The sequence below is a fragment of the Oncorhynchus mykiss genome, chromosome 4 (genome assembly GCF_013265735.2).
Source record: "Oncorhynchus mykiss isolate Arlee chromosome 4, USDA_OmykA_1.1, whole genome shotgun sequence".
In the NCBI taxonomy this organism is placed as follows: Eukaryota; Metazoa; Chordata; class Actinopteri; order Salmoniformes; family Salmonidae; genus Oncorhynchus; species Oncorhynchus mykiss.
In genome coordinates this window covers 29,428,615-29,454,909 of record NC_048568.1, presented here as the reverse complement: position 1 = coordinate 29,454,909, position 26,295 = coordinate 29,428,615, and the positions used below count along the sequence as shown (strand labels likewise).

Below are 26,295 nucleotides of genomic sequence, written 5' to 3'. Positions count from 1 at the left end.
TGTGAAGATGCTGGAGGAAACTGGTACAAAAGTATCTATATCCACAGTAAAACGAGTCCTATATCGACATAACCTGAAAGACCGGATGTTGCTTCAATACATCCACATAATTTTCTTTCCTCATGATGCCATCTATTTTGTGAAGTGCTCCAGCCCCTCCTGCAGCAATGCACCCCCACAACATGATGCTGCCACCCCTGCGCTTCATGGTTGGGATGGTGTTCTTCGTCTTGCAAGCCTCCCCCGTTTTCCTCCAAACATAATGATGATCATTATGGCCAAACAGTTCTATTTGTGTTTCATCAGACCAGAGGACATTTCTCCAAAAAGTACGATCTTTGTCCCCATGTGCAGATGCAAACCGGTGTCTGGCTTTTTTATGGCGGGTTTGGAGCAGTGACTTCTTCCTTGCTGAGCGGCCTTTCAGGTTATGTCGATATAGGACTCGTTTTTACTGTGGATATAGATACTTTTGTACCAGTTTCCTCCAGCATCTTCACAAGGTCCTTTGCTGTTGTTCTGGGATGGATTCAAACTTTTCTCACCAAAGTACGTTCATCTCTAGGAGACAGAATGTGTCTTCTTCCTGAGCGGTATGACGGCTCCGTGGTCCCATGGTGTTTATACTTGCATACTATTGTTTGTACAGATGAACGTGGTACCTTCAGGCGTTTGGAAATTGCTCCCAAGGATGAACCAGACTTGTGGAGGTCTACAAGGTCCTTGTACTCTACAGACTTGTGGAGGTCTTGGCTGATTTATTTTGTTTTTCCCATAATGTCAAGCAAAGAGGCACTGAATTTGAAGGTAGGCCTTGAAATACATCCACAGACACACCTCCAATTGACTCTAGTGATGTCAATTAGAAGCTTCTAAAGCCATAACATAATTTTCTGGAATTTTCCAAGCTGTTTAAAGGCACAGTCAACTTAGTGTATGTAAACTTCTGACCCACTGGAATTGTGATACAGTGAATTATAAGTGAAATAATCCGTCTGTAAACAATTGTTGGAAAAATGACTTCTGTCATACACAAAGTAGATGTCCTAAATGACGTTAACAAAATTTGTGGAGTGGTTGAAAAATAAGTTTTAATGACTCCAACCTAAGTGTATGTAAACTCCCGACTTCAACTGTCCAATGGTGTGTGTTAATGATGGATATACGGTCTTTCTCAGTGTGTGTGTGTGTCTGTGTATATATATATTTTTTGTTTCTTACCGACAGTACTGCGCTAATGGGAGAACATAGCATCGGTCTTCGATGCAGGCCACACTGTTCTCGTCTTGATGCCGAGATGCAAAAATCTCATTCTGAAAAGAGAGAAACAGACATAGAAATATCAATCACCACACAATCAAAAGGGTACAGAGACAAGATGGATGAGAGGCACGGAATCTCATTCTTCTTCTCATGTCTTGCATCTGCACTGATGGAGAAACAGAAGACAGAAAGCAATATGGTGGAAGCCTACTGGAAACCTGCTTCCACCAGTTATGTCAGCACACATCAGTGCAGATGAAGGAAAGGAGACAAGGAGAGGGCTCTAGACTATTGAAATTAAGGAAAGGAATCGAAGAAAGGAGACAAGGAGAGGCCTCTATACTATTGAGAGGAAGGAAAGGAGACGAAGAGAGAAGACAAGGGGAGGCCTCTTTAGACTACTGAGATGCAGCCAGAGTTGAGTAGAGTAGAGTTATCCCGAGTTGTTCTGTGGAGTCAGAGAGTTGTCCTCACCTCACAGTGCATGCTGGGGTCTCGGACTCCCTGTGTGTGTTCAGGTCGATAGTACCAGAACAGGCTCATCATCAGCTCTCCTGAGGAGGAGACACACACCCACACGGTCAAAACACCAGACAGGCAGACACGCATTCGCACGTGCACAAACACAAACAAACACTCACACCCACGTGCACACACAGCAGACAGTGATACAACTTCAGAGGATCAAAGGACCAGCCAGGTCTTTAACCAGCCAGACATAAGCAGCATTTCAGACATAAACAACCATTCACAGCACACAGACACACACACCAGGGATTCCCTTAGCCGGAAATAGACGTTTTTTGGCACCCCAAAAAATGTAAATTGATAAATAAAACTGTTGCAGGCCAAAATGACTGGTAGAAGAAAACAAATTCCCAATGCAAATTTTTTTTATTTAAATTTATGGAAATACCAGTCGATGTAAATTAATTTGACCGTCATGCTTATCGGTCTATAGTTTAATTTGCATAATTTATTGGAATTAAATTGGCCTGTGTTTATTTTGGTTAGTCATCATGTATCTTATTCATTCAACACAACTATCACACGCGCACAGCATGCAGAGCCTATTCTGAACAGGATTTCTCCTGCAGAGCCTCAGCTGGGTGCTACTGGAGTAAAACTTGGGCTTTTACAAGCCCATTCATTGCGCAACAATTCTAAATCCAATCGCGTGTTAAAAACCGTTTTGGTGCACAATTAAAGAGCTACTATTTTTATTTTTCAAATGGTAATTGAAGCGTGCAGGCCATTCCCAAATAGGCATAGGTCTACGAGCTTGTGATTTGAAACAATCCACAGCTATTTATTTAAATAACCTAATGATTCCCAATTCCTCTGTAGCTAAGTCATGCTTTCTGGAGAAGTATTCTGTATAGAATTTATTTTGTTGCCCAGAAGCCAAAGGCACAATCCCCTAGTCATATTAGCAACCCATCCTGCTGCATCTTTAGATTCCCACTCTTTCTAAGTTTCTAACAGAGATGTTCATCTCTGTCACATATGGAACCACTATCAGGTACGCTGTGTAGAACAGTGTTTAGAAAGTATTCAATCTTCCCTACCACGTTGTCCAGCGCCGGAAACCCTGACACACACAATTATTATACCCCAACAACAGGTTCAGACATCCTGCTGTCTATCTCACCAGATTTGGGGTCCTCCCATAGCGCTGATATCTTGGCGACGTAGGGCAGGGACTTCTTCCGGGGACCGGCGCGCAGCAGCACTGTGTCTCGGACACGTATCACTTCGCCGTCTCTCTGTACTCCTTCATAACACTGCCGTAAGGCCGTCTCGTCCTCCCCCTGATACACACAGTCAAAACACACTTATCTTTATTCTCCAGTCACTGGCGACATCAGCAGTATTCTATCAGAAAGGTCTCGGAACACATTCTCATTAACAACAATGGGCCAATTGAAAGCTAGGTATGGTTAGGTTACCATGGTAGTATGAGGGAAGTAAACTCTCAGTACCTCAACACACACAAACTTGATCCCACATACCGCAATGAACACTTCTTTCTCTGTGGGCACCCCTACAGGCAGCCACCCGTTGGTGGCCCGTCGGTGGCTGACCCGCTTCTGCTTGGCGGGAGATAGGTTGTGTGTCGGAACTGGCTGTTTCTGGGACAGCCTGGTTCTCCCCATGGACAGAGAGCCGTTAGGGGGCTTGGAGCCCTGAGGGCACTCCCTGGCCAGCTTCAGCCTGGCCTGGGGCACACTGCGGTCAGACAGGGGGGTGAGGAGACGGGGCTTGGCCTGGGTGGAGGACGGGGTGGTAGGGAGGGGACAGCCTGAGAGGGGGAGTGAGGGAGAAACCAGAAGGGAGGGGTTGTGGTCACCCTGGGGGGAGGAGTAACCCTCTGGAGAGAGAGCGAAGGGAGGAAGAATAGACTAGTGTTTACTCCATAAACAATGCTACATAGGCCTCACTAGATGTAATGCTACATAGGCCTCACTAGATGTAATGCTACATAGGCCTAACTCGAGTCCTATGTCATGCTTTTCTCTGATTCCCTGTAGATACTGTTTGTTTACTGCAATGTACTCAATGTCTGGGACAGAGAGACAAATAATTCTTCCTCTTGTAAGAAAATAAACATAATTCAGTCACGATCACGCCAAATGGCGAGAACACACAGGTGATAATAACACATCCTCATTTGCAATCTGAGAAGCATAAACAATGGATGTGCCTTTGAGTGAGTGCTCAATGAGTTAGAATTCCCTTATAAATTATATTTACAGTACATGCACTACATAATTCCAAACTACCACTACTTTTTAAATCAGCATATTGAGGCCTAGTCAGTAGGCCTACATTCCATGTGTCCTCCTCTTACCTGTCTTGATGCTGTGTGTACACCCGGAGCAGCCTGTGGAGAAAGAGCAACCCCTGCTGTTGACCGGCTGCATGGCTCTGTATGTGTAGCCGCTGACCCGACAGGCCTCGCTGTAGCAGGGAGTGCCCACTGAGCCACAGAAGGCAGGATGGGCCAGCGTCGAGGAATGGGACACCGGAGGACCCAGCAGCTTGGAGCCAGACACCCTGCCGGGACACAGTGTCGAGGGGCCAAAGTTCAGAGGTCGCGAGCTGAGGTTGGCTGATGGAGCTCCAGGGTGTGTAGGATGGGCGATGTGGACGTAGTAGCTGGAGAAGCAGGCGGGGTCGGCGGTGCAGAGGCAGGGGTGGGGGCTGAGGGTCAGGGCTGCGTGGGAGTGGGGATGGGAGGGTGATGTCACTAGGCACTCCCGTTTCACAGAGGTTAGGGCAGAGTTTAAAGGTCGTTCTTCAGAGTCGGCGTAGGCCTGCTGACCCAGGAACAAGGCCAGGCGATGGCAGTACTCCACAGAGCCCTCCGGGGGACAGCAGTAGTATGGGCTCAGCTCTGCCTCCACCTGCTCCTCTTTGACAACGGGCTTCAACGGGTAGGCTAGCATGCTGCGCGACTGGTAGCCTGGTTTGGTTAGCCGGTGGGTGCAACCGCCAGACTCCCACTCCACTTTGGGCTTCTTGAAGTTGGACTTCTTGCAGGCAGAACAGCCTACCTCTTCTGGAATCAACTGCCTTCCCTTCTGCTTAGGCTGGCGGCTGCACGTTTTAAGATTCGGTCGCCGTTGCGGTTGCTTCTGCTTCACGTCAACTGATGCGGTGCTCGTAGCCTTGCAGTCCATCGTCGTAGTCGTTGATGTCGTTTTCACTCGCTGTTTGCTAGTCGCCGAGGTGCTCGTTAACTTTAGCAGCGCGGCAGCGTTGAGTCCAGCTAGCCGTCGGGGAGCAGGGGTGTGTAACATTTGTAAAGTCATCATCTCTTTCTTCTGTCCTCTGTCTGGTTTGGCCGGTTTCTTGGAAACCTTCTTAGTCTTCCTGGAGCTTTGGCACGGGTCAGGCTTGTGCGATGCGGAGGCCTTGCTGCTGGCTCTTGGAGCATTAGGACCTCCGGTCACCCCGCGCCTGGCTGCATCTGTCCCCAGGAACGACTCACCGCTGGTAGGCTCATCCTGCTGTCTCCTGGCCTGTTTAGAAGCCGGCTGGGTCTCATTAGGTCTCTCCAACAGCAGACTGTTCACGGCCTCAGCGTTGAGAGAAGCTAGCCGTCGCTTACGCGGCTCTGGAAATGGCGACCGCTGCTCATCACTGGTGCTTTTTGATTTAGTTTTTGGTATCATCTTCTTTGCCAGGACTTTCCCCGTGGCTTTGTCTTTTCCTTTGTCCAGTTTCTTGCTCCGGGATTCAGGTTTGACGGACGGTTGAGTTGGCGAATCATTCCCCCTCTCACTGGTGTCCTCCTGCTCCTGGATGTCCTTCTCCAGTCGGGTGAGCAAAACGTGACAGCTAAGTCCCTCCTCCTCCGGAGCACCTCCCCTTCCTCGTAAGGGATAAGATTTCCTGCTCCGCCTCCTATTCCGCTCCGGAGTCTTCTCCCTCCTGTCCATCATCTCTTTAACACCGCCCCTTCCTCGCTTAGTTCTGCCCTTCTTCATGGTCCTGCCGAATCGCAGCGTGCGCTCAGGCCAGGCACCGCCCATGGTCTCACCATGTGGCCTATCGGGGCAGTGTTCCTGCGTCACTGTGCTACGACTCTGGCTAAGAGAACCTTTGTTCTGGGCGTGGGTCATCACATGCTGCACCACTAGGCCTGGGGAGGAGAGACGCACTGTTAATGTCACTCCTAAAAACAGGGTAATATGGCCCGGGACATATTCATTAGGCACCAAACGGAAGGAAACAGACAAGCAGGGAGGGACTATCTGAATTTGTCCAATAAAAAAGATGGTTTCTTTTCGTATTTCTCATTGTTTCCGTTTTGCTACACTGTGTCCTAAAGAATACAACCCTGGTATCTCTTTAATCCCTAGCTTATCACCTAAACCAGTGCCGAGATCTACCGCACAATTTGTTTTTAAACCAGACTTAAAGAACATACCATTAACCTAAAAAAAACAGTTCTGTAACTGGCCTGCCAATATTGTTCTTCTCGACCATATTATATTTCAAAACTTGAGCTTTGATTACAAAATATATAATTTGGTGTAGCACTTCTGAGGCACAGCTCGCGCTGTTGCGGTGACCGTATTACCGCCACACCAGCGGTCACGAGTCATGAAGGCAGTCAAATTATACATGACCATTTAGTGACGGTAATTAGGCTTCTCCAAGCTCTGATAGTGCTGCTGGTCATTAGTAACCTACCAAACATGCTAACTGCCTGGTACTCAGCATTCTATTTTCCCACTAATCACTAACATCAATGCAAACATTTTGGATAATCTAATCAAACACTTCATGAGAGCCCATGAGCTCATGTTTCACAACATTTCTATAGGCAATCGAATTGCAGGAGAAAACAGATTGATGGCTGCTAATAAAAAGATGAGGATCCCATCATCTTTCTGTAGGCTAGACCTACTGTATTTATTTCTCAACTCTCCTAATACTAAGCACATTGCTTATATTTACAACGGGAGTATATCCTACCTGGCTGGCATGAAAATAAACCACAGGGAAAAGCATCCTCCATTCACCATTTAAGTGCATAGATGACATGTATTTTTCCCCTGCCCCTGTTTCGAGACAGGTGCATAATGGTCTATTCTAAATCAAAACAAATGTCACACATATATTATTTAGTATATGTAAAGACAAGTTTAAATGAAGAACAGTCTCATGGGTGACAATATTATCACTTGTGAATTATATATCATCACTTGGTAGTTACAGTCTTGTCCATTCGCCGCAACTCCGAAACACAACCCAGCCAAGCAGCACTGCTCCGCTTAACCCAGAAGCCAGCCGCACCAATGTGTCAAAGGAAACACCTGGCAACCGTGTCAGCGTGCATTGTGCCCGGCCCGCCACAGGAGTCGCTAGAGCGAGATGGGACAAGAATATCCCTGCCGGCCAAACCCTCCCCTAACCCGGACGACGTTGGGCCAATTGTGCGCCGCCCCATGGGTCTCCCAGTTGTGGCCGGCTGTGACAGAGACTGGACTCGAACCAGGATCTCTAGTGGCACAGCTAGTATTGCGATGCAGTGCCTTAGACCACTATATTACTCGGGAGGCCAATAACTTCTTAAAATGAAGTACATTAATCCGCTTTACAAGGAGTGTAGAGCCTAACTGGCATATACAGTGCCTTGCGAAAGTATCCGGCCCCCTTGAACTTTGCGACCTTTTGCCACATTTCAGGCTTCAAACATAAAGATATAAAACTGTATTTTTTTGTGAAGAATCAACAACAAGTGGGCCACAATCGTGAAGTGGAACGACATTTATTGGACATTTCAAACTTTTTTAACAAATCAAAAACTGAAAAATTGGGCGTGCAAAATTATTCAGCCCCCTTAAGTTAATACTTTATAGCGCCACCTTTTGCTGCGATTACAGCTGTCAGGTCTTTCCACAGATTCTCGATTGGATTCAGGTCTGGACTTTGACTTGGCCATTCTAACACCTGGATATGTTTATTTTTGAACCATTCCATTGTAGATTTTGCTTTATGTTTTGGATCATTGTCTTGTTGGAAGACAAATCTCCGTCCCAGTCTCAGGTCTTTTGCAGACTCCATCAGGTTTTCTTCCAGAATGGTCCTGTATTTGGCTCCATCCATCTTCCCATCAATTTTAACCATCTTCCCTGTCCCTGCTGAAGAAAAGCAGGCCCAAACCATGATGCTGCCACCACCGTGTTTGACAGTGGGGATGGTGTATTCAGCTGTGTTGCTTTTACGCCAAACATAACGTTTTGCATTGTTGCCAAAACGTTCAATTTTGGTTTCATCTGACCAGAGCACCTTCTTCCACATGTTTGGTGTGTCTCCCAGGTGGCTTGTGGCAAACTTTAAACAACACTTTTTATGGATATCTTTAAGAAATGGCTTTCTTCTTGCCACTCTTCCATAAAGGCCAGATTTGTGCAATATACGACTGATTGTCCTATGGACAGAGTCTCCCACCTCAGCTGTAGATCTCTGCAGTTCATCCAGAGTGATCATGGGCCTCTTGGCTGCATCTCTGATCAGTCTTCTTCTTGTATGAGCTGAAAGTTTAGAGGGATGGCCAGGTCTTGGTAGATTTGCAGTGGTCTGATACTCCTTCCATTTCAATATTATCGCTTGCACAGTGCTCCTTGGGATGTTTAAAGCTTGGGAAATCTTTTTGTATCCAAATCCGGCTTTAAACTTCTTCACAACAGTATCTCGGACCTGCCTGGTGTGTTCCTTGTTCTTCATGATGCTCTCTGCGCTTTTAACGGACCTCTGAGACTATCACAGTGCAGGTGCATTTATACGGAGACTTGATTACACACAGGTGGATTGTATTATCATCATTAGTCATTTAGGTCAACATTGGATCATTCAGAGATCATCACTGAACTTCTGGAGAGAGTTTGCTGCACTGAAAGTAAAGGGGCTGAATAATTTTGCACGCCCAATATTTCAGTTTTTGATTTGTTAAAAAAGTTTGAAATATCCAATAAATGTCGTTCCACTTCATGATTGTGTCCCACTTGTTGTTGATTCTTCACAAAAAAATACAGCTTTATATCTTTATGTTTGAAGCCTGAAATGTGGCAAAAGGTCGCAAAGTTCAAGGGGGCCGAATACTTTCGCAAGGCACTGTATAAGCTGTGCGTGAGCTTTATTTTCACCGTATAAATGCACCTTTATAATAAAATGCACAATTGCATTTGCGGTCACTGTTGATAATGGTGTTTTCCGCTAATGGGACATGCATTGTGAACATTGCTGCACCTATAATGTGAAGAAATAGCCTATAGTTTATAAACATTCTGATCTGTTGTGTGAGCCACATTGCATAAAAAAAGTTTTTTTGATGCTACTGATTTTATTAATTTGGGATCTAACGCATCCCACAACATGTTTGGAATATTTATTTATTGTACAGAATAGGTCGACTTTGTACTATGAGGGATAGTAAATTGACATAGTCTGGTGCTTTTGCTGTTCGTTAGGCCTACTGATCTTGTTGGCTGAAGGAAAGCAAATGTGGACAGTTCTTCCAATATCTTCAATATGCATCTCGGAATTGGATAAGGATGCGCACAGTTGCATCCCTGATGTGTCTGTCTTCACTTGTAGCCTGTGAGTGAGAGGCGCTTTGGATTGCGCAGCACACTCAGGGATCTTTGACACTTCTTTTTTCTCAATGACATTCAAAATCAGCATTGAAAAAAGGCACAAGTTTAAGTTTGTTCCACCTGAGCGAGTCTGACCACAAGTCAGAGACCACTACGATGACACACCAAATGTGTTTGATGGAGCGCGGGGAAAGGGCAGGAATAGACTTTTGTGGGCTACCGTCCAAGCTATGTCATCCAATGGTGCGACTACTGTCGGCATCTAAAGATTATCCAACTTGATTAAACCCTAGGAGGTAAGGATGAAAGCAGTGGTGTAGTCTATGGCGATACGGACATGACTTATTATTGATATCTACATAGCGCATTGATTTGAATCACACTGCTGCTCTCTCATTTAGCTATTTGCGCCATAAGGATTGTGGTTGTTGTGGATGGCTGTTCAGAAACGGTGTATTTGAACGCAATAATGGTTGAATTTGAGAAGCTGCCTATCAATCATTGTTTTTGAAACCAGTAAAAACTCTGTTTTTAAAAATTCCTGACATTTAATCCTCGTAAAAATTCCCTGTCTTAGGTCAGTTAGGATCTCCACTTTATTTTAAGAATGTGAAATGTCAGAATAATAGTAGAGAGAATGATTTATTTCAGCTTGTATTTCTTTCATCACATTACCAGTGGGTCAGAAGTTTGCATGCACTCAATTAGTATTTGGTAGCATTGCCTTGAAATGGTTGAACTTGGGTCAAACGTTTCGGGTAGCCTTCCACAAGCTTCCCACAATAAGTTGGGTGAATTTTGGCCCATTCCTCCTGACAGAGCTGGTGTAACTGAGTCGGGTTTGTAGGCCTCCTTGCTCGCACACGCTTTTTCAGTTCTGCCCACAAATCTCCTATAGGATTGAGGTCAGGGCTTTGTGATGGCCACTCCAATACCTTGACTTTGTAGTCCTTAAGCCATTTTGCCACAACTTTGGAAGTATGCTTGGGGTCATTGTCCATTTGGAAGACCCATTTGCAACCAAGCTTAACCTTCCTGACTGATGTCTTGAGATGTAGCTTCAATATATCCACATAATTTCCCCCCCTCACTTTCCCACCCTCTATTTTGTGAAGTGCACCAGTCCCTCCTGCAGCAAAGCACCCTCCACAACATGATGCTGCCACCCCCGGGCTTCACATTTGGGATGGTGTTCTTCGGCTTGCAAGCCTCCCCCTTTTTCCTCCAAACATTATGGCCAAACAGTTATATTTTTGTTTCATCAGACTAGAGGACATTTCTCCAAAAAGTACCATCTTTGTCCCTATGTGCAGTTGCAAACCTTGGTCTGGCTTTCTTATGACGGTTTTGGAGCAGTGGCTTCTTCCTTGCTGTGCGGCCTTTCAGGTTATGTCGCTATAGGACTCGTTTTACTGTGGATATAGATACTTTTGTTCCTGTTTCCACCCGCATCTTCACAAGATCGTTTGCTGTTGTTCTGGGATTGATTTGCACTTTTCGCACCAAAGTACGTTCATCTCTAGGTGACAGAAGGCGTCTCCTTCCTAAGTGGTATGACGGCTGCGTGGTCCCATGGTGTTTATACTTGCGTACTATTGTTTGTACAGATGAACGTGGTACCTTCAGGCATTTGGAAATTGCTCCCAAGGATGAACCAGACTTGTGGAGGTCTACAATCTTTTTTCTGAGGTCTTGGCTGATTTCTTTTGATTTTCCCATAATGTCAAGCAAAGAGGCACTGAGTTTTAAGGTAGGCCTTGAAATACATCCACAGGTACACCTCCAATTGACTCAAATTATGTAAATTAGCCTATCAGAAGCTTTTAAAGCCATGGCAGCATTTTCTGGAATGTTCCAAGCTGTTTAAAGGCACAGTCAACTTAGTGTATGTAAACATCTGACCCACTGGAATTGTGACACAGTGAATTATGAGTGAAATAATCTGTCTGTAAACAATTGTTGGGAAAAATGACTCGTGTCATGCACAAAGGAGATGTCCTAAACAACTTGCCAAAACTATAGTTTGTTAACAAGAAATGTGTGGAGTGGTTGAAAAACGAGTTTTAATGACTCCAACCTAAGTGTATGTAAACTTCCGACTTCAACTGTATAAATGCCTCATGAGCTTCGTTCAACTGTCCCACTTGTTTATCGCCAATGTGTGTAAACATTGTAAAAAAAACACTGTGTAACCTTATAACATGGTTAAAACTATAATTGATATCAGTGATGGTAAGTCCTTGCATCCATAGCGGTCTATTAATCTGAGTGGTTATATTTCTCCAGGCCCAGTCCTCAGCATTTTACCAAAACAGAGGCAGGAAGGCCCTTTTGTTATTATTTCATACGCAGATTTGCCCTTTAAATATCTGTATATTATCAAGATATCAAAGTGTCACCAACAAAAAGGTAAACAATAGGCCCATAGCAAATGCAGCATATGGCATTCATTTTTCACATGTAAATATCACTTTTCAATAGTGCTCAAAGCATGCCATTCAATGAGCGCAGCATTTCATTTTCATTTTAACTCAAATCAATGAGCCCAATCAGTCCTCCATGACAACTAAATCATAAACAACAGAGTAGGGCTGGCTAAGAAATCATTAGTTTTGGGGTCATGCTCAGGTAAAACCATTTGGCTAGTCTATACTTCCATACTTTCAAGTCCTATTCTTGAAGATCAAGGGGTATAACATTTATTGGAATAACTGGAATTCTGATACTTTGGGTTTTAATGTAAAGATACAATTTAATTGTATTATTACATGTAGCAGAAAGCGATGGGTTAGAAGAAGTATACATAACCAACCCATAAAGTAAAATTTAACATCCATATGGCCAGCTATGTAAAGTTTAACATTGATTTATCCTGCAATAGATGTTGTTCAATTGGTAACATCCATTTTTGTCTTCATCTAAGGCCTCTTAAGGGGAAAGTAATCTAAAAGTAACTGAATGTAATTCGTTTACGTTACTGAGTTTGGGTTATCCAAAAGTTACGTTACTGATTACAATTTTGGACAGGTAAATAGTAAGTGTAACGGATTACATTTATAAAGTAACCTACCCAAGCCTTACAATGTATTAAACATCTAAACATATAGCCCAATGTTTGTAGAACAACTAAAGTTACATTAATAACTCTAAATTAAGCAAATAGGAGTACCTATTTCTTTGTTAACCGCTCAACGCACAATAGCCGCATGTGCACAGTCCTTTCTAATCGTTGAGAAAATATTTATATTTAAATTCAGCTTTGTTCAATTGTATTCTTCATACTATAAAATAATACCACCAAATGATGAGCACATCTTGTCTGCTAAATGAACTAGTGTAGCCCACAGCCATTTTGCATAGCCACATCAGGACAACTCAGAGTACGCTATTATTTTCTTCTGAAATACACTACATTTTCTTCATGCTTCTTTAGACATGTCTAAAATAAATAATGTACTTATTGTGAAGGTGTAGGCCATATTACATGGATTTATTTGACTTTTTAAAATGGCTTGCAGGCTGTGTGGAAGCTCTGTGTGGATGCTAAATGTGTTTATGTTAGTTAACGGTCAATTACTGTGAGACTGACAGTTATTTGCTTGACAATCACCGGCTGAAGACATTGTGTGACCGCCACAGTCCTAGGCACAGCTGAGCATAAACTGAAATAATTTGCTCTTTTATTTTATTTTTGCTGGACTGATGATACCTGCACCTAATGGTCATGGTAATGAACAGGACAACTGGGAACTCTGAAAAAAACTAGGTCAAATCATGATGTCAGTGATCCTCAGGTCGGAAAGTCGGAGGTCTAGAAAAATAGAATTCTGAGTTGGATGACCATTCAAAGCTATTTTTCCCCAGTCGGACAGCAGCTCTTTGCTGTACTCTTTGACAGTCTCTCTCTAGTCATGGTTTTAAAAGTTATTCGATCTCACGTAGGCCAGAATCAAACTTTGCTGTGGCAGGGGTCAAGGAAGCGCTGTAGGAGCGGGTTTCGAACTATCCGATTGTCCAGTGCAGTAAGCCTCGATTTAGCCACAGATTTCCCGGTCCACCAGGTAGGCAGAGTTGGTCTTTTCAGACAAATGAAATGGTTACAAATGGGAAAACTTTGCTTACTTGGTGCACAAGGCTTCTGAATCAAGTGCACATAACGTCAACGCCATTTTCAAGGCATTCCTAGTTGATTGACCGGTTGGCGACCACTGGCATAAACCCTTCCACATATATTCTGTATACACATATACTTTAAGTTTTCACTGATATAAAAGTACTGCCCGGTTCCATTTTGATCTCTAGTCCCTTATCCTAGCCCTCCTCCTACCCATTTGAAAAGACTGGACAGACGAATGCCCTATAGAAGCTCCACTTATGGAGCCAAGGGTCTTGAAGAGATAGATGGAACATCATTACAGTGTATTCGGGGAGGTATTCAGACCCCTTCACTTTTTCCACATTTTGTTACATTACAGACTTATCCTAAAATGGATTTAATTAATTGTTTTGCTCATCAATCTAAAACAAAATACCCCATAATGACAAAGTGAAAACAGGTTTTTAGAAAATACCTTATCTACATAATTATTCAGACCCTTTGCTATGAGACTCTGGAAATTGGGATCAGGTACATCCTGTTTCCATTGATAATCCTTGAGATGTTTCTACAACTTGATTGAAGTCCACCTGTGGTAAACACAATTGATTGGACATGATTTGGAAAGACACACACACACCTATCTATATAAGGTCTCACAGTTGACAGTGCATGTCAGAGCAAAAACCAAGCCATGAGGTAGAAGGAATTGTCCGGGACAGGATTGTGTTAAGGGACAGATCTGGGGAAGGGTACCAAAACATGTCTGCCGCATTGAAGGTCCCCAAGAACACACTGGCCTCCATCATTCTTAAAGGGAAGAAGTTTGGAACCACCAAGACTCTTCCTAGAGCTGGCCCCCCGGCAAAACTGAGAAATCGGTTAGAAGGGCATTGGTCCGTGAGATGACCAAGAACCCAAATGGTCACTCTGATAGAGGTCCAGAGTTCCTCTGTGGATATGGGAGAACCTTCCAGAAGGAGAACCATCTCTGCAGCACTCCACCAATACGACCTTTATGGTAGAATGGCTAGACAGAAGCCACTCCTCAGTAAAAGGCACATGACAGCCCACTTGGAGTTTGCCAAAAAGCACCTAAAGGACACAGACCATGAGAATTAAGATTCTCTAGTCTGATGAAACCAATATTGAACTCTTTGGCCTGAATGCCAAGCGTCACGTCTAGATGAAACCTGGCATCATCCCTACGGTGAAGCATGGTGGTGGCTACATCAAGCTGTGGGGATGTTTTTTCAGGGGCAGGGACTGTGAGACTTGTCAGGATCGAGGGAAAGAAAAACAGAGCAAAGTACAGAGAGATCCTTGATGAAAACCTGCTCCATAGCGCTCATGACCTCAGAATGGGGCAAAGATTCACCTTCCAACCGGACACCGACCCTAAGCACACAGCCAAGACAACACAGGAGTGGCTTCGGGACAAGTCTCAATGTCCTTGAGTGGCCAAGCCAGAGCCTGGACTTGAACCAGATCTAACATCTCTGGAGAGACCTGAAAATATCTGTGAAGCGACGCTCCCCATCCAACCTGACAGAGCTTGAGAAGATCTGCAGAGAAGAATGTGAGAAACTCCCCAAATACAGGTGTGCCAAATCTTGTAGCGTCATACAAGATTCAAGGCTGTAATCGCTGCCAAAAGGTACTTCAACAAAGGGTCTGAAGACTTATGCAAATGTGATATTTCAATTTAAGTTTTTATGAATATGCAAAAATTCCTAAAAACCTGTTTTTGCTTTGTCATTATTGGGTATTGCATGTAGATTGACGTTGGGGGAAAACTATTTTAGAATAAGGCTGTAACATAACAAAACTAATAAAAAGTGGTCTGGATACTTTTCGAATGCACTGTATACTGATTACTCATTCTCTGCTATCCATTTCTTACAGTGAAGTGGTAGGGGCCCTAGGGGAAGGGCTTAGGGGCCGAAATTAAACCATGCCAACAGGAGCCACATACCACAAAGAAGGTGGGTATCTATATCCACAAGACATTTCTCACAGAAAGAACTGTGTATTCAAAAGTTTCCAAAAATGAATTCTATCATCTTATCCATTACCTTCACTTATCCATTACCTTCTCTTATCCATTACCTTCTCTTATCCATTACCTTCTCTTATCCATTACCTTCACTTATCCATTACCTTCTCTTATCCATTACCTTCTCTTATCCATTACCTTCTCTTATCCATTACCTTCTCTTATCCATTACCTTCTCTTATCCATTACCTTCTCTTATCCATTACCTTCACTTAACGTCAAAAATGATCATATGTATCAATCAATAGTCTGGTAGAATCAGGAGGATTATTTTTTATAAGCAAACTCACTAAAAGGGATGAATAAAATGCAATGTGCTTTACGAAGAATCCAAACAGCCATTATTCTTAACATCCAACAGTATGGCAATTGATGGTTATTGACACTGTCTTAAGTGTTTGGAATTTTATACTGAAGCTGAAAAAGGTAGTCATTATGTCTACATTATGAGCAACACAATTAAATACCCTATCATTTGTAGGTATGCACAATATACATCGGTGAGTATATCGGAATCGGACGATATTAGCTAAAATGCCAACATCGGCATGATGTCTAGTTTAGCGCTGATGTCCAAAACCGATGTCAAAGCTGACGTGCATACCTATATAACGTAGGCAGATGACGTGCATACCTATATAACGTAGGCAGATGACGTGCATACCTATATAACGTAGGCAGATGACGTGCATACCTATATAACGTAGGTAGATGACGTGCATACCTACAGTGCCTTGCGAAAGTATTCGGCCCCCTTGAACTTTGCGACCTTTTGCCACATTTCAGGCTTCAAACATAAAGATATAAAACTGTATTTTTTTGTGAAGAATCAACAACAAGTGGGACACAATCATGAAGTGGAACGACATTTATTGGATATTTCAAACTTTTTTAACAAATCAAAAACTGAAAAATTGGGCGTGCAAAATGATTCAGCCCCCTTAAGTTAATACTTTGTAGCGCCACCTTTTGCTGCGATTACAGCTGTAAGTCGCTTGGGGTATGTCTCTATCAGTTTTGCACATCGAGAGACTGATTTTTTTCCCATTCCTCCTTGCAAAACAGCTCGAGCTCAGTGAGGTTGGATGGAGAGCATTTGTGAACAGCAGTTTTCAGTTCTTTCCACAGATTCTCGATTGGATTCAGGTCTGGACTTTGACTTGGCCATTCTAACACCTGGATATGTTTATTTTTGAACCATTCCATTGTAGATTTTGCTTTATGTTTTGGATCATTGTCTTGTTGGAAGACAAATCTCCGTCCCAGTCTCAGGTCTTTTGCAGACTCCATCAGGTTTTCTTCCAGAATGGTCCTGTATTTGGCTCCATCCATCTTCCCATCAATTTTAACCATCTTCCCTGTCCCTGCTGAAGAAAAGCAGGCCCAAACCATGATGCTGCCACCACCATGTTTGACAGTGGGGATGGTGTGTTGCTTTTACGCCAAACATAACGTTTTGCATTGTTGCCAAAAAGTTCAATTTTGGTTTCATCTGACCAGAGCACCTTCTTCCACATGTTTGGTGTGTCTCCCAGGTGGCTTGTGGCAAACTTTAAACGACACTTTTTATGGATATCTTTAAGAAATGGCTTTCTTCTTGCCACTCTTCCATAAAGGCCAGATTTGTGCAATATACGACTGATTGTTGTCCTATGGACAGAGTCTCCCACCTCAGCTGTAGATCTCTGCAGTTTATCCAGAGTGATCATGGGCCTCTTGGCTGCATCTCTGATTAGTCTTCTCCTTGTATGAGCTGAAAGTTTAGAGGGACGGCCAGGTCTTGGTAGATTTGCAGTGGTCTGATACTCCTTCCATTTCAATATTATCGCTTGCACAGTGCTCCTTGGGATGTTTAAAGCTTGGGAAATCTTTTTGTATCCAAATCCGGCTTTAAACTTCTTCACAGCAGTATCTCGGACCTGCCTGGTGTGTTCCTTGTTCTTCATGATGCTCTCTGCGCTTTTAACGGACCTCTGAGACTATCACAGTGCAGGTGCATTTATACGGAGACTTGATTACACACAGGTGGATTGTATTTATCATCATTAGTCATTTAGGTCAACATTGGATCATTCAGAGATCCTCACTGAACTTCTGGAGAGAGTTTGCTGCACTGAAAGTAAAGGGGCTGAATAATTTTGCACGCCCAATTTTTCAGTTTTTGATTTGTTAAAAAAGTTTGAAATATCCAATAAATGTCGTTCCACTTCATGATTGTGTCCCACTTGTTGTTGATTCTTCACAAAAAAATACAGTTTTATATCTTTATGTTTGAAGCCTGAAATGTGACAAAAGGTCGCAAAGTTCAAGGGGGCCAAATACTTTCGCAAGGCACTGTATATAACGTAGGCAGATGACGTGCATACCTATATAACGTAGGCAGATGACGTTATATAGGTATGCACGTAGGCAGATGACGTGCATACCTATATAACGTAGGCAGATGACGTGCATACCTATATAACGTAGGCAGATGACGTAATGACGCCACAAAAAATACAGCGTTACACAGAACAAAAGCAGAAAAATACTAAGTGCACACTTCCAACAACTAAACAAGTTCAAGTCGAGCAGTCATTTGAAAGAGTAAGAACATTTCAGCGAGACAACTCAAAGATTAAATCTATTAACGCCAACATAATGGAATTCATTGCCCTTGACAATCAACCGTTCTCTGTCATGGGTGATGTTGGCTTTTGTCGACCAAGAAGGCACTCTTTTTCAGATGTTGCCCTACCGGAGTTACACAGTGTTGTTGAAACACATCCATGAGCTACTTGCTATGGGCATCACTGCTATTAGCTTCACGACTGACATTTGGACCAACGATGTCAGCCCCATGAGCATACAGTCTGACAGCACAGTGGGTCAACAAGGAATTTGTACTGAGGAAAGCCGTATTGCATGCTCAAGAATGTGCCGGTTCTCATACCACTGCTTCCATTTCAATGGCACTTGAGAACATGTTTGAAACTTGGAAACATGAACACACTCCTAGGGCCATTTTCTCTGAGCCTCTATACTGTGTCTCCACCATGGTCGATGCTAGGTACAAGGACCGCTACTTCGATGCAGACAAGAAACAGGGTTTACGTGAAATGTTAGACACAGCTGGACAAGATGGAAACGGACACAGTGACAGTGAAGCTCCGAGGAAGAGAGACCAAGGACAGACAGAGTTGAAACTTCACTGCTTGACATGTATGATGAAATCCTGGTTGAGAATGAAACAACTGAACAAATTAACAATGGAAGAGCAAGTAAATGGAAAATAGGTTCCGATTATATTTTACTGGTAATGGGGACATACATACATGCCAACAAAATAACTTTGGTCAGTGTGTGTGTAACCTTTATTTAACTAGGCAAGTCAGTTATGAACAAATTCTTATTTACAATGACAGCCTAGGAACAGTGGGTTTACTGCCTTGTTCAGGGACAGAACAACAGATTTTTACTTTGTCAGCTCGGGGAATCGATTTAGCAACCTTTCGGTTACTGGCCCAACACTCTAACCACTAGGCTACTTGCCGCCATAATGTAGAATGTTCATTTAAATTATGTTAACTGATGTAGCTCATGCAATGGAATGCATTTTTTTATGCCAATTGAGCTGAATCAACTAATCACAACCCATATTGGGGCGGCAGGGTAGCCTAGTGGTTAGAGTAACCGGAAGGTTGCAAGTTCAAACCCCTGAGCTGACAAGGTACAAATCTGTCCTTCTGCCCTTGAACAGGCAGTTAACCCACTGTTCCTAGGCCGTCATTGAAAATAAGAATTTGTTCATAACTGACTTGCCTAGTTAGATAAAGGTTAAAAAATAATAATAATAAACATTTTTAAAAAGTATTGATGGGTACACTTCCTGCTTAAACTGGGAACACACGCAATGGCCGCCACCCATTATGCCATCATTCATTTGAATGAGGATTCCTGTTCTATTCATTATATTTCTATGGCAGTACATGCATTTATTTTTAAATGTGTTCATTTAAAAAAATGTAGATAACCAATGCGATTCAAAACGGTTAAGATCGAGACCACGGCCGAGACCAATGTTCCATGACTGTCACAGCACTACCTTTTAATTCACAAATGCATATTTTAGTCAATAACATCAACACTAATCTACGAAATAATCCAATAAATCATGAAAATAGAGGTGTGTGTCAAAATATGACTAATCTATTCATGCTGAGCTGCGAATGATATCAATTTGGCCTTAAGTAGTCATAAAAAAAGGATTCCTTGAAATTCACTTTACATCTTCAGCAGAGATCATTGACCCTTCCACAGCACGATCATGTATAATTGGGTCGAACTGCACTTCACACCCGCTTGAGAAAATGTTGCTCTTGGTGGGTTTCTTTTTCATTTACTACCAAGAAGCAGTAAACTTTCCACAATGTAGTCTATTCCATATGCTTCTTCTGAAAGAACGTTCTGGAATTTCTGATTCGCTGTAAAAATGAAAATGCGGAGATGCTAAACAATACTTAATAAAAGGATTGCAGCAAAATCGAAGCGCATGCCGACGCACTCAAAGCAAACAATATTGAAGAGATGAAAATAGTCAAAACATGATTGGCCCGTTATCGAGTACGTGAGAGGTCGGGGAGATTTCCATATGCATGAAGACAATCTGACACATCTGGGCATTTTAAACAGAATGAAATTCACCAGACATTCTAATCCAGCAGACATTACATTTCAGCAAACATTCTGAAATCAGCAGAAACCAATTAGGCAATTACATATTATTTGTATGAAATAATTGTTACATGACTGTAGAGCCCACTGCCACTGGTTTCATTCGGTAAACAAGTTAGAAAACAAACAGTCATGTCCTGTGTTGCCTAGCCTACAGGCTATACAGACACCTAATAAGTATGTATCTATCTTGCCTACCATTTCTCAGTGCAAGCTACTCCACATTTAGACACAATTATTTCCATAACCAGGCATTCACGCTGACATTAATCTATGTAATTACACCTTAACACCGTGTGAGATATGGGGGCAATGACAAGGGGACCGAGAACTTCCCCAAAATAACCCACAGGGTAAGGTGTTTTGAACTGATACAGGGGGGTATTTTGAACACTTTCGATGCCCGAACAAAAACAATAAACACGAGGCGTCGGCTTGTTTGTCATGAAATGGTTTTCAGAGGGTCTACTCTACAATCCATCTAAATCGTTTTAAGCGCTACATGTAACACCTGAGTTTCGCCCTGGTGACCTATTTGACTTGCTCAAACATACACAACGTCCTATAGCCTACTTGAGGACATCGGGGCCGACATAACGTTACAGTAGGCAGGCTGCGCCTCGCTCGCTAGACGTCTGTGAGTAGCCTGCCATCTGAAGTAACTGCTATCTACGGGGCTGTGGGCGACCCGAACACAAACCGCAGCCAAAATAATGGTGCCACAAACACTTTTTCCATGCTATTTATGAAAATAACATCGAAATAATTAGCTATTATACCACTACTTAGTCTGAAACCCCAAGGATATCGTATGCTAGCAAGCTACAGCTATCGATTTTGCATGGCAGAAGGGGTTTCGTTCTCCGAAGCGAAAATCGGTTCTGCACTCCTTTTTGGACGGGCTCCGAACGCAACTTCAACACTCGGCACTCGAAAATCGTTTCGGAAGAAATATTTGAGAGATATTAACTTACACACTCCGACGACTCCGTCATACTATGCCTGGAGAAGCGTCGAAATAGTGCTGGACTGGTGTGATGGCTGAACTGATCTCTGTACTGACTGGGGGAGAGCTGGGGAGTGGAGAGAGAGAGGACGGTGGCTGCCTGCGCGATGTGCTTTGCTCTTCCTGGTTCGGCTTCACGGATTTGCAGAAAACTTCATTTTAACCAATTGCTATACAGACAAGCCTCGCTGACATCCCAGTCTTCCAATAGCGAAAAGGCCTGGCGGTTAATTTCAAGACTAAAACCCAAAATATTTGTCGAATATGCGTCCCCCTGCGAAGTGGCTCGGATTAACTTGATTCAACTCGGTTAATTGCACCGGCTATGGAGCGATGTTGTCCGCCCTCAACGCCAGCCTCACCCTGTCATTTTGTCGTGACCAGACCACATTGAGTAAACCAATAGCTATATTTCCACACGTCTTCTGGTGTGTACAGCTATCACAACATTGTAATGTACACCCAAGAGAATGTAAAACATGCAGGGAAACACCAGTTCATTCTCATTGCCTGTGGTGGAATAAAATGAGAATGCTTTTCAAATAATAACCCTCCATTTCATTGGCCTAATTGATTTCTTAGCGTGCCCAAACAGTTAATTGGATATGGAAATAATTATAATTTCAATCAATATATTACAAACCTCTCACTAGTATAGGGTCCAAATGATTGAACCTTTGGACCAGGCATAAGCTGTTTCATGTGCATTAGGCTACCGCTATTACCGGTTTTATTAATCGCTTTATTACAGTATCTATTGCTGTATTATAGGTACATGCAAACACCACTCAGTCATATTGCAGAGGAAATGAATCGAGCGCATTAATAATATGCGGGCCTCCACACTCCGTGTAATAACGGGCAAATTAATATGATAAATTATAGTTATCAGGTCCTAGTTTTGTGTAGGTGTCAGGTGATTACAATGTAATAATGCATAGGCAGCCATTCTCAATAGTCTGGAGTTGCTTCCTCTCATTGTCTCCTTTCCTTCAGCAGCACAGATATGAAGGAACTGGACAGCTGAAAGCAAATCCCCAGTGGGTATCCACCATATTGCTTTTCCTTGGTATGGGTTTTCAGATATAAGCAGATGAATGAGAGGAAGCTCCTTTAGACTATCGAGATTAAGGAGAGGAGACAAGTAGAGGAAGCTGTTGAACACTAAGATTAACCCTATACGATTTTAAATCCCCCACAACACCATGTGCATTAAGGTGAAAAATGTGTAATTTCAAGGCCGAGACATCTGGCCACGCGACCACCAATGTTCGCTCTTTCAGATGTAGGCTGTTTCCAGACTATCCATATCGAAGCCATGGTAATCTTTGTTAAAAAATGTAGTTGAATGTCTGTCAATTGCATCATTTCGGTCAGAAAATCGGTTGAGGAAAAGGATTTGGGCTGCAGACTGAACAGAATGTAAATTATCAGATGACTTGAAGGCTTCAACTGAGACAACTGACATTGTTTCTGTATGCCATTTCTATAGATAGAGCCATCTCGATAGGTGCAACATCTGTCCTATATACATACACAAGTTAAAAATTTCACTTTAAATTACACAGCAGCCATTCATGGATAATAATAACCAGTTCATAAACATTTTACACAGCCGCTCATATGACTGACAATTTGACATATTTCAATGATATGTCAATAACTGAGGGCACAATCAGTAGTCACTTCAGCTAAGCTAAACGCACTATCGTTTTTCAGTTTCACACTGCACTGTCACAACAGTCCCAAGCCAGTAGCCTATCGGGAGTCCACTGCATTATAGGCTGATGACACCTCTGTGACACAACCAAATTAAGCATAATGCAAACAAGAACAAATATCTTATTGTCACATACACAGAGAGATGCAGTGAAATGTGCTGTTTTACAGGGTCAGTCATAGTAGTACTGCAACCCTGGAACAAATTAGGGTTATTTGATTTTTCACCTTAACCACTAGGCTACCGGCTGCTTCCCTACAAAACTACAGCTAGTGACTGAATAACTTTTATATACTATAGCCAACTACAGTACCCTCTACCCCAGAGATTAATGTCTAATCGGCAACAAACCAGGACGTCAAAGAGTAACTTTATCTGTTCACCCAAAGCCTTATAATCCTGCAAAATGGAGACAAACATCACTTTAATAATATTAAAACAAAAACATAGAACCAAAAATCCTTGCATTGACTAGATTTAAACTACACTGTTTTAAGGTGATATATTAATCACAAACTCTATCTGTGGGCTGTTCACAAACAACAAAGTCATGGAATTGTTTTTCAGCTATGGTAATATGTAGCAGGAAGGAGAGAAAGAGCAGAGTGACTAATACAAAGTGGTAATTTCCCAAACCATTTATCTGATGACACTTCCATGCTGTACCATCTTCCCCACCTAATGGCAAGGGAACATTTCTGTGCTGTTGTTTCCAGGGGAGTTTTATCACAGTCAGTGACACCCTTTAGTTTAGAATGACAAATACTTCCCATTCTCCTGTCCTCCATACAGGTCTGACTGGACTTGTTGTAATGATGTTGCACCCCAAACTTCATCTACACCTGTGAGAGATGGGCTCTACTGTGTGAGGGGAACATCTGTAGAAGGGCGGTTTTGTGTAAAAGTCAACCTGAGCATGTGCCGCCACCTGCGCCAGCAAATAGCTAGCTTTTTGTGTGGCGCCGACTGGTAACATGCTTCAGGAGGGCGGCTACGTGTGCTAGCAAGGCAGGGGTCCTCGGTCCGAGCCTCGTTTTGAGCCGAATCAGGAGGAAGCGGTACTGACTAAGCAAGAAGTGTGACGTCTTTTACACATGCACATTAAAGTTAGTAATTTCCATAATTATCCTTAAGGTCTACAGTATATGTTGGAGTTCAGGCTTTAATTATCCTTAAGGTCTACAGTATATGTAGGAGTTCAGGCTTTAATTATCCTTAAGGTCTACAGTATATGTTGGAGTTCAGGCTTTAATTATCCTTAAGGTCTACAGTATATGTTGGAGTTCAGGCTTTAATTATCCTTACGGTCTACAGTATATGTTGGAGTTCAGGCTTTAATTATCCTTAAGGTCTACAGTATATGTTGGAGTTCAGGCTTTAATTATCCTTAAGGTCTACAGTATATGTTGGAGTTCAGGCTTTAATTATCCTTAAGGTCTACAGTATATGTTGGAGTTCAGGCTTTAATTATCCTTAAGGTCTACAGTATATGTTGGAGTTCAGGCTTTAATTATCCTTAAGGTCTACAGTATATGTTGGAGTTCAGGCTTTAATTATCCTTAAGGTCTACAGTATATGTTGGAGTTCAGGCTTTAATTATCCTTAAGGTCTACTGTATATGTTGGAGTTCAGGCTTTATTTGAAAAGGATGAATTTTACTAAATTTTAACCATTACAGAGTAGGTGTCCAAGGCTATTAGAATGGGCACCTATAGCTTGTTTTTCCACTCACAGCTGTCCCCCAGTGTTAGTTATGAAGATGAGATGTTAATGAAGCAATACAAACCAAATTGAAGTGTCTTGAGTTTTTTTGTGCATTCTAGTCTTATAAAGATAGCAGGTGACTGGGACAGGCAATGTTACAAAACATTTGTATGATTTTTTGGGGTAAAACATGCACCTTACATCAGATCTTGAAATGTTCTCTGTGAAGCTAACTTTCGTCAAGGTTATATATGGTCTATAATTGGTTACTCCCTTTTCATTGTCAGTATCCTTTTTCAGCATGTTGATATCTGTAACACCCGTAACAGCTGTGGATGTGATGGCTATTGAGATACATATATTACACACATATCATACACACAGTGCATTCGGAAAGTATTCAGACCCCTTGACTTTTTCCACATTTTGTTGCGTTACAACCTTATTCTAAAATTGATGGGAAAAAAAGCAATTTAATCAATCTACACACAATACCCCATAATGACATAGCAAAAACAGGTTTTGCATTTTTTGCTAATTTATTAAAAATAAAAAAACGTAAGTATTCAGAACCTTTACTCAGTACTTTGTTGAAACACCTTTGGCAGCGATTACAGCCTCGAGTCTTCTTGGGTATGACGCTGCAAGCTTGGCACACCTGTATTTGGGGAGTTTCTCCCATTCTTCTTTGCAGATCCTCTCAAACTCTGTCAGGTTGGATGGGGAGCGTCGCTGCACAGCTATTTTCAGGTCTCTCCAGATATGTTAGATCGGGTTCAAGTACGGGCTCTGACTTGGCCACTGAAGGACATCCAGAGACTTGTCCCGAAGCCACTTCTGCGTTGTCTTGGCTATGTGCTTTGTGTCATTGTCCTGTTGGAAGGTGAACCTTCACCCCGTTCTGAGGTCCTGAGCGCTCTGGAGCAGGTTTTCATCAAGGATCTCTGTACTTAGCTTCGTTCATCTTTCCCTTGATCCTGATTAGTAAATCAGTCCCTGCCACTGAAAAACATCCCCACAGCATGCTGCTACCACCACCATGCTTCACCGTAAGGATGGTGCCAGGTTTCCTCCAGACGTGACGCTTGGTATTCCAGCCAAAAAGTTCAATATTGTTTCTGAATGGTCTGAAATTCCTTTAGGTGCCTTTTGGAAGGAATGACAACCAGAAGGACAACCATCTCTGCAGCACTCCACCAATCAGGTCTTTATGGTAGAGAAGCCAGACGGACGCCACTCCTCAGTAGAAGGCACATGACAGCCCACATGGAGTTTGCCAAAAGGCACCTAAAGACTCAGACCATGAGAAACAAGATTATCTGGTCTGATGAAACCAAGATTGAACTCTTTGGCCTGAATGCCAAGTGTCACGTCTGGAGGAAAACTGGCACCATCCCTACGGTGAAGCATAGTGGTGGCAGCATCATGCTGCAGGGATGTTTTTCAGTGCCAGGGACTGGAAGACTAGTCAGGATCGAGGGAAAGATGAACAGAGCTAAGTACAGAGATATCCTTGATGAAAACCTGCTCTAGAGCGCTCAGGACCTCAGACTGGGGCAAAGGACAACAACCCTAAGCACACAGCCAACAATGCAGAAGTGGCTTCGGGACAAGTCTCTGAATGTC

At 42.8% G+C, this 26,295-nt stretch overlaps 1 protein-coding gene across 3 annotated transcripts in view; it reads right to left on the bottom strand.

The window, feature by feature from the left end:
- The window catches only part of LOC110522452 (bromo adjacent homology domain-containing 1 protein), a 39,089-nt gene that overhangs the window by 6,473 nt on the left and 6,321 nt on the right, over positions 1-26,295 (bottom strand). The window contains exons 1-6 of one of the 3 annotated variants that reach the window (XM_021600855.2): positions 21,214-21,565; positions 4,115-5,911; positions 3,276-3,634; positions 2,915-3,074; positions 1,738-1,817; positions 1,222-1,313 (exon numbers count right to left, since the gene is read on the bottom strand). In XM_021600855.2, the coding sequence (XP_021456530.1) occupies positions 1,222-1,313; positions 1,738-1,817; positions 2,915-3,074; positions 3,276-3,634; positions 4,115-5,891 (2,468 nt within the window). In that variant the 5' untranslated portion in view covers positions 5,892-5,911; positions 21,214-21,565. Of the gene's footprint in view, positions 1-1,221; positions 1,314-1,737; positions 1,818-2,914; positions 3,075-3,275; positions 3,635-4,114; positions 5,912-21,213; positions 21,566-26,295 lie in introns of those variants that run through there. The other 2 variants (XM_021600854.2, XM_036976070.1) reach the window with 2 other exon arrangements.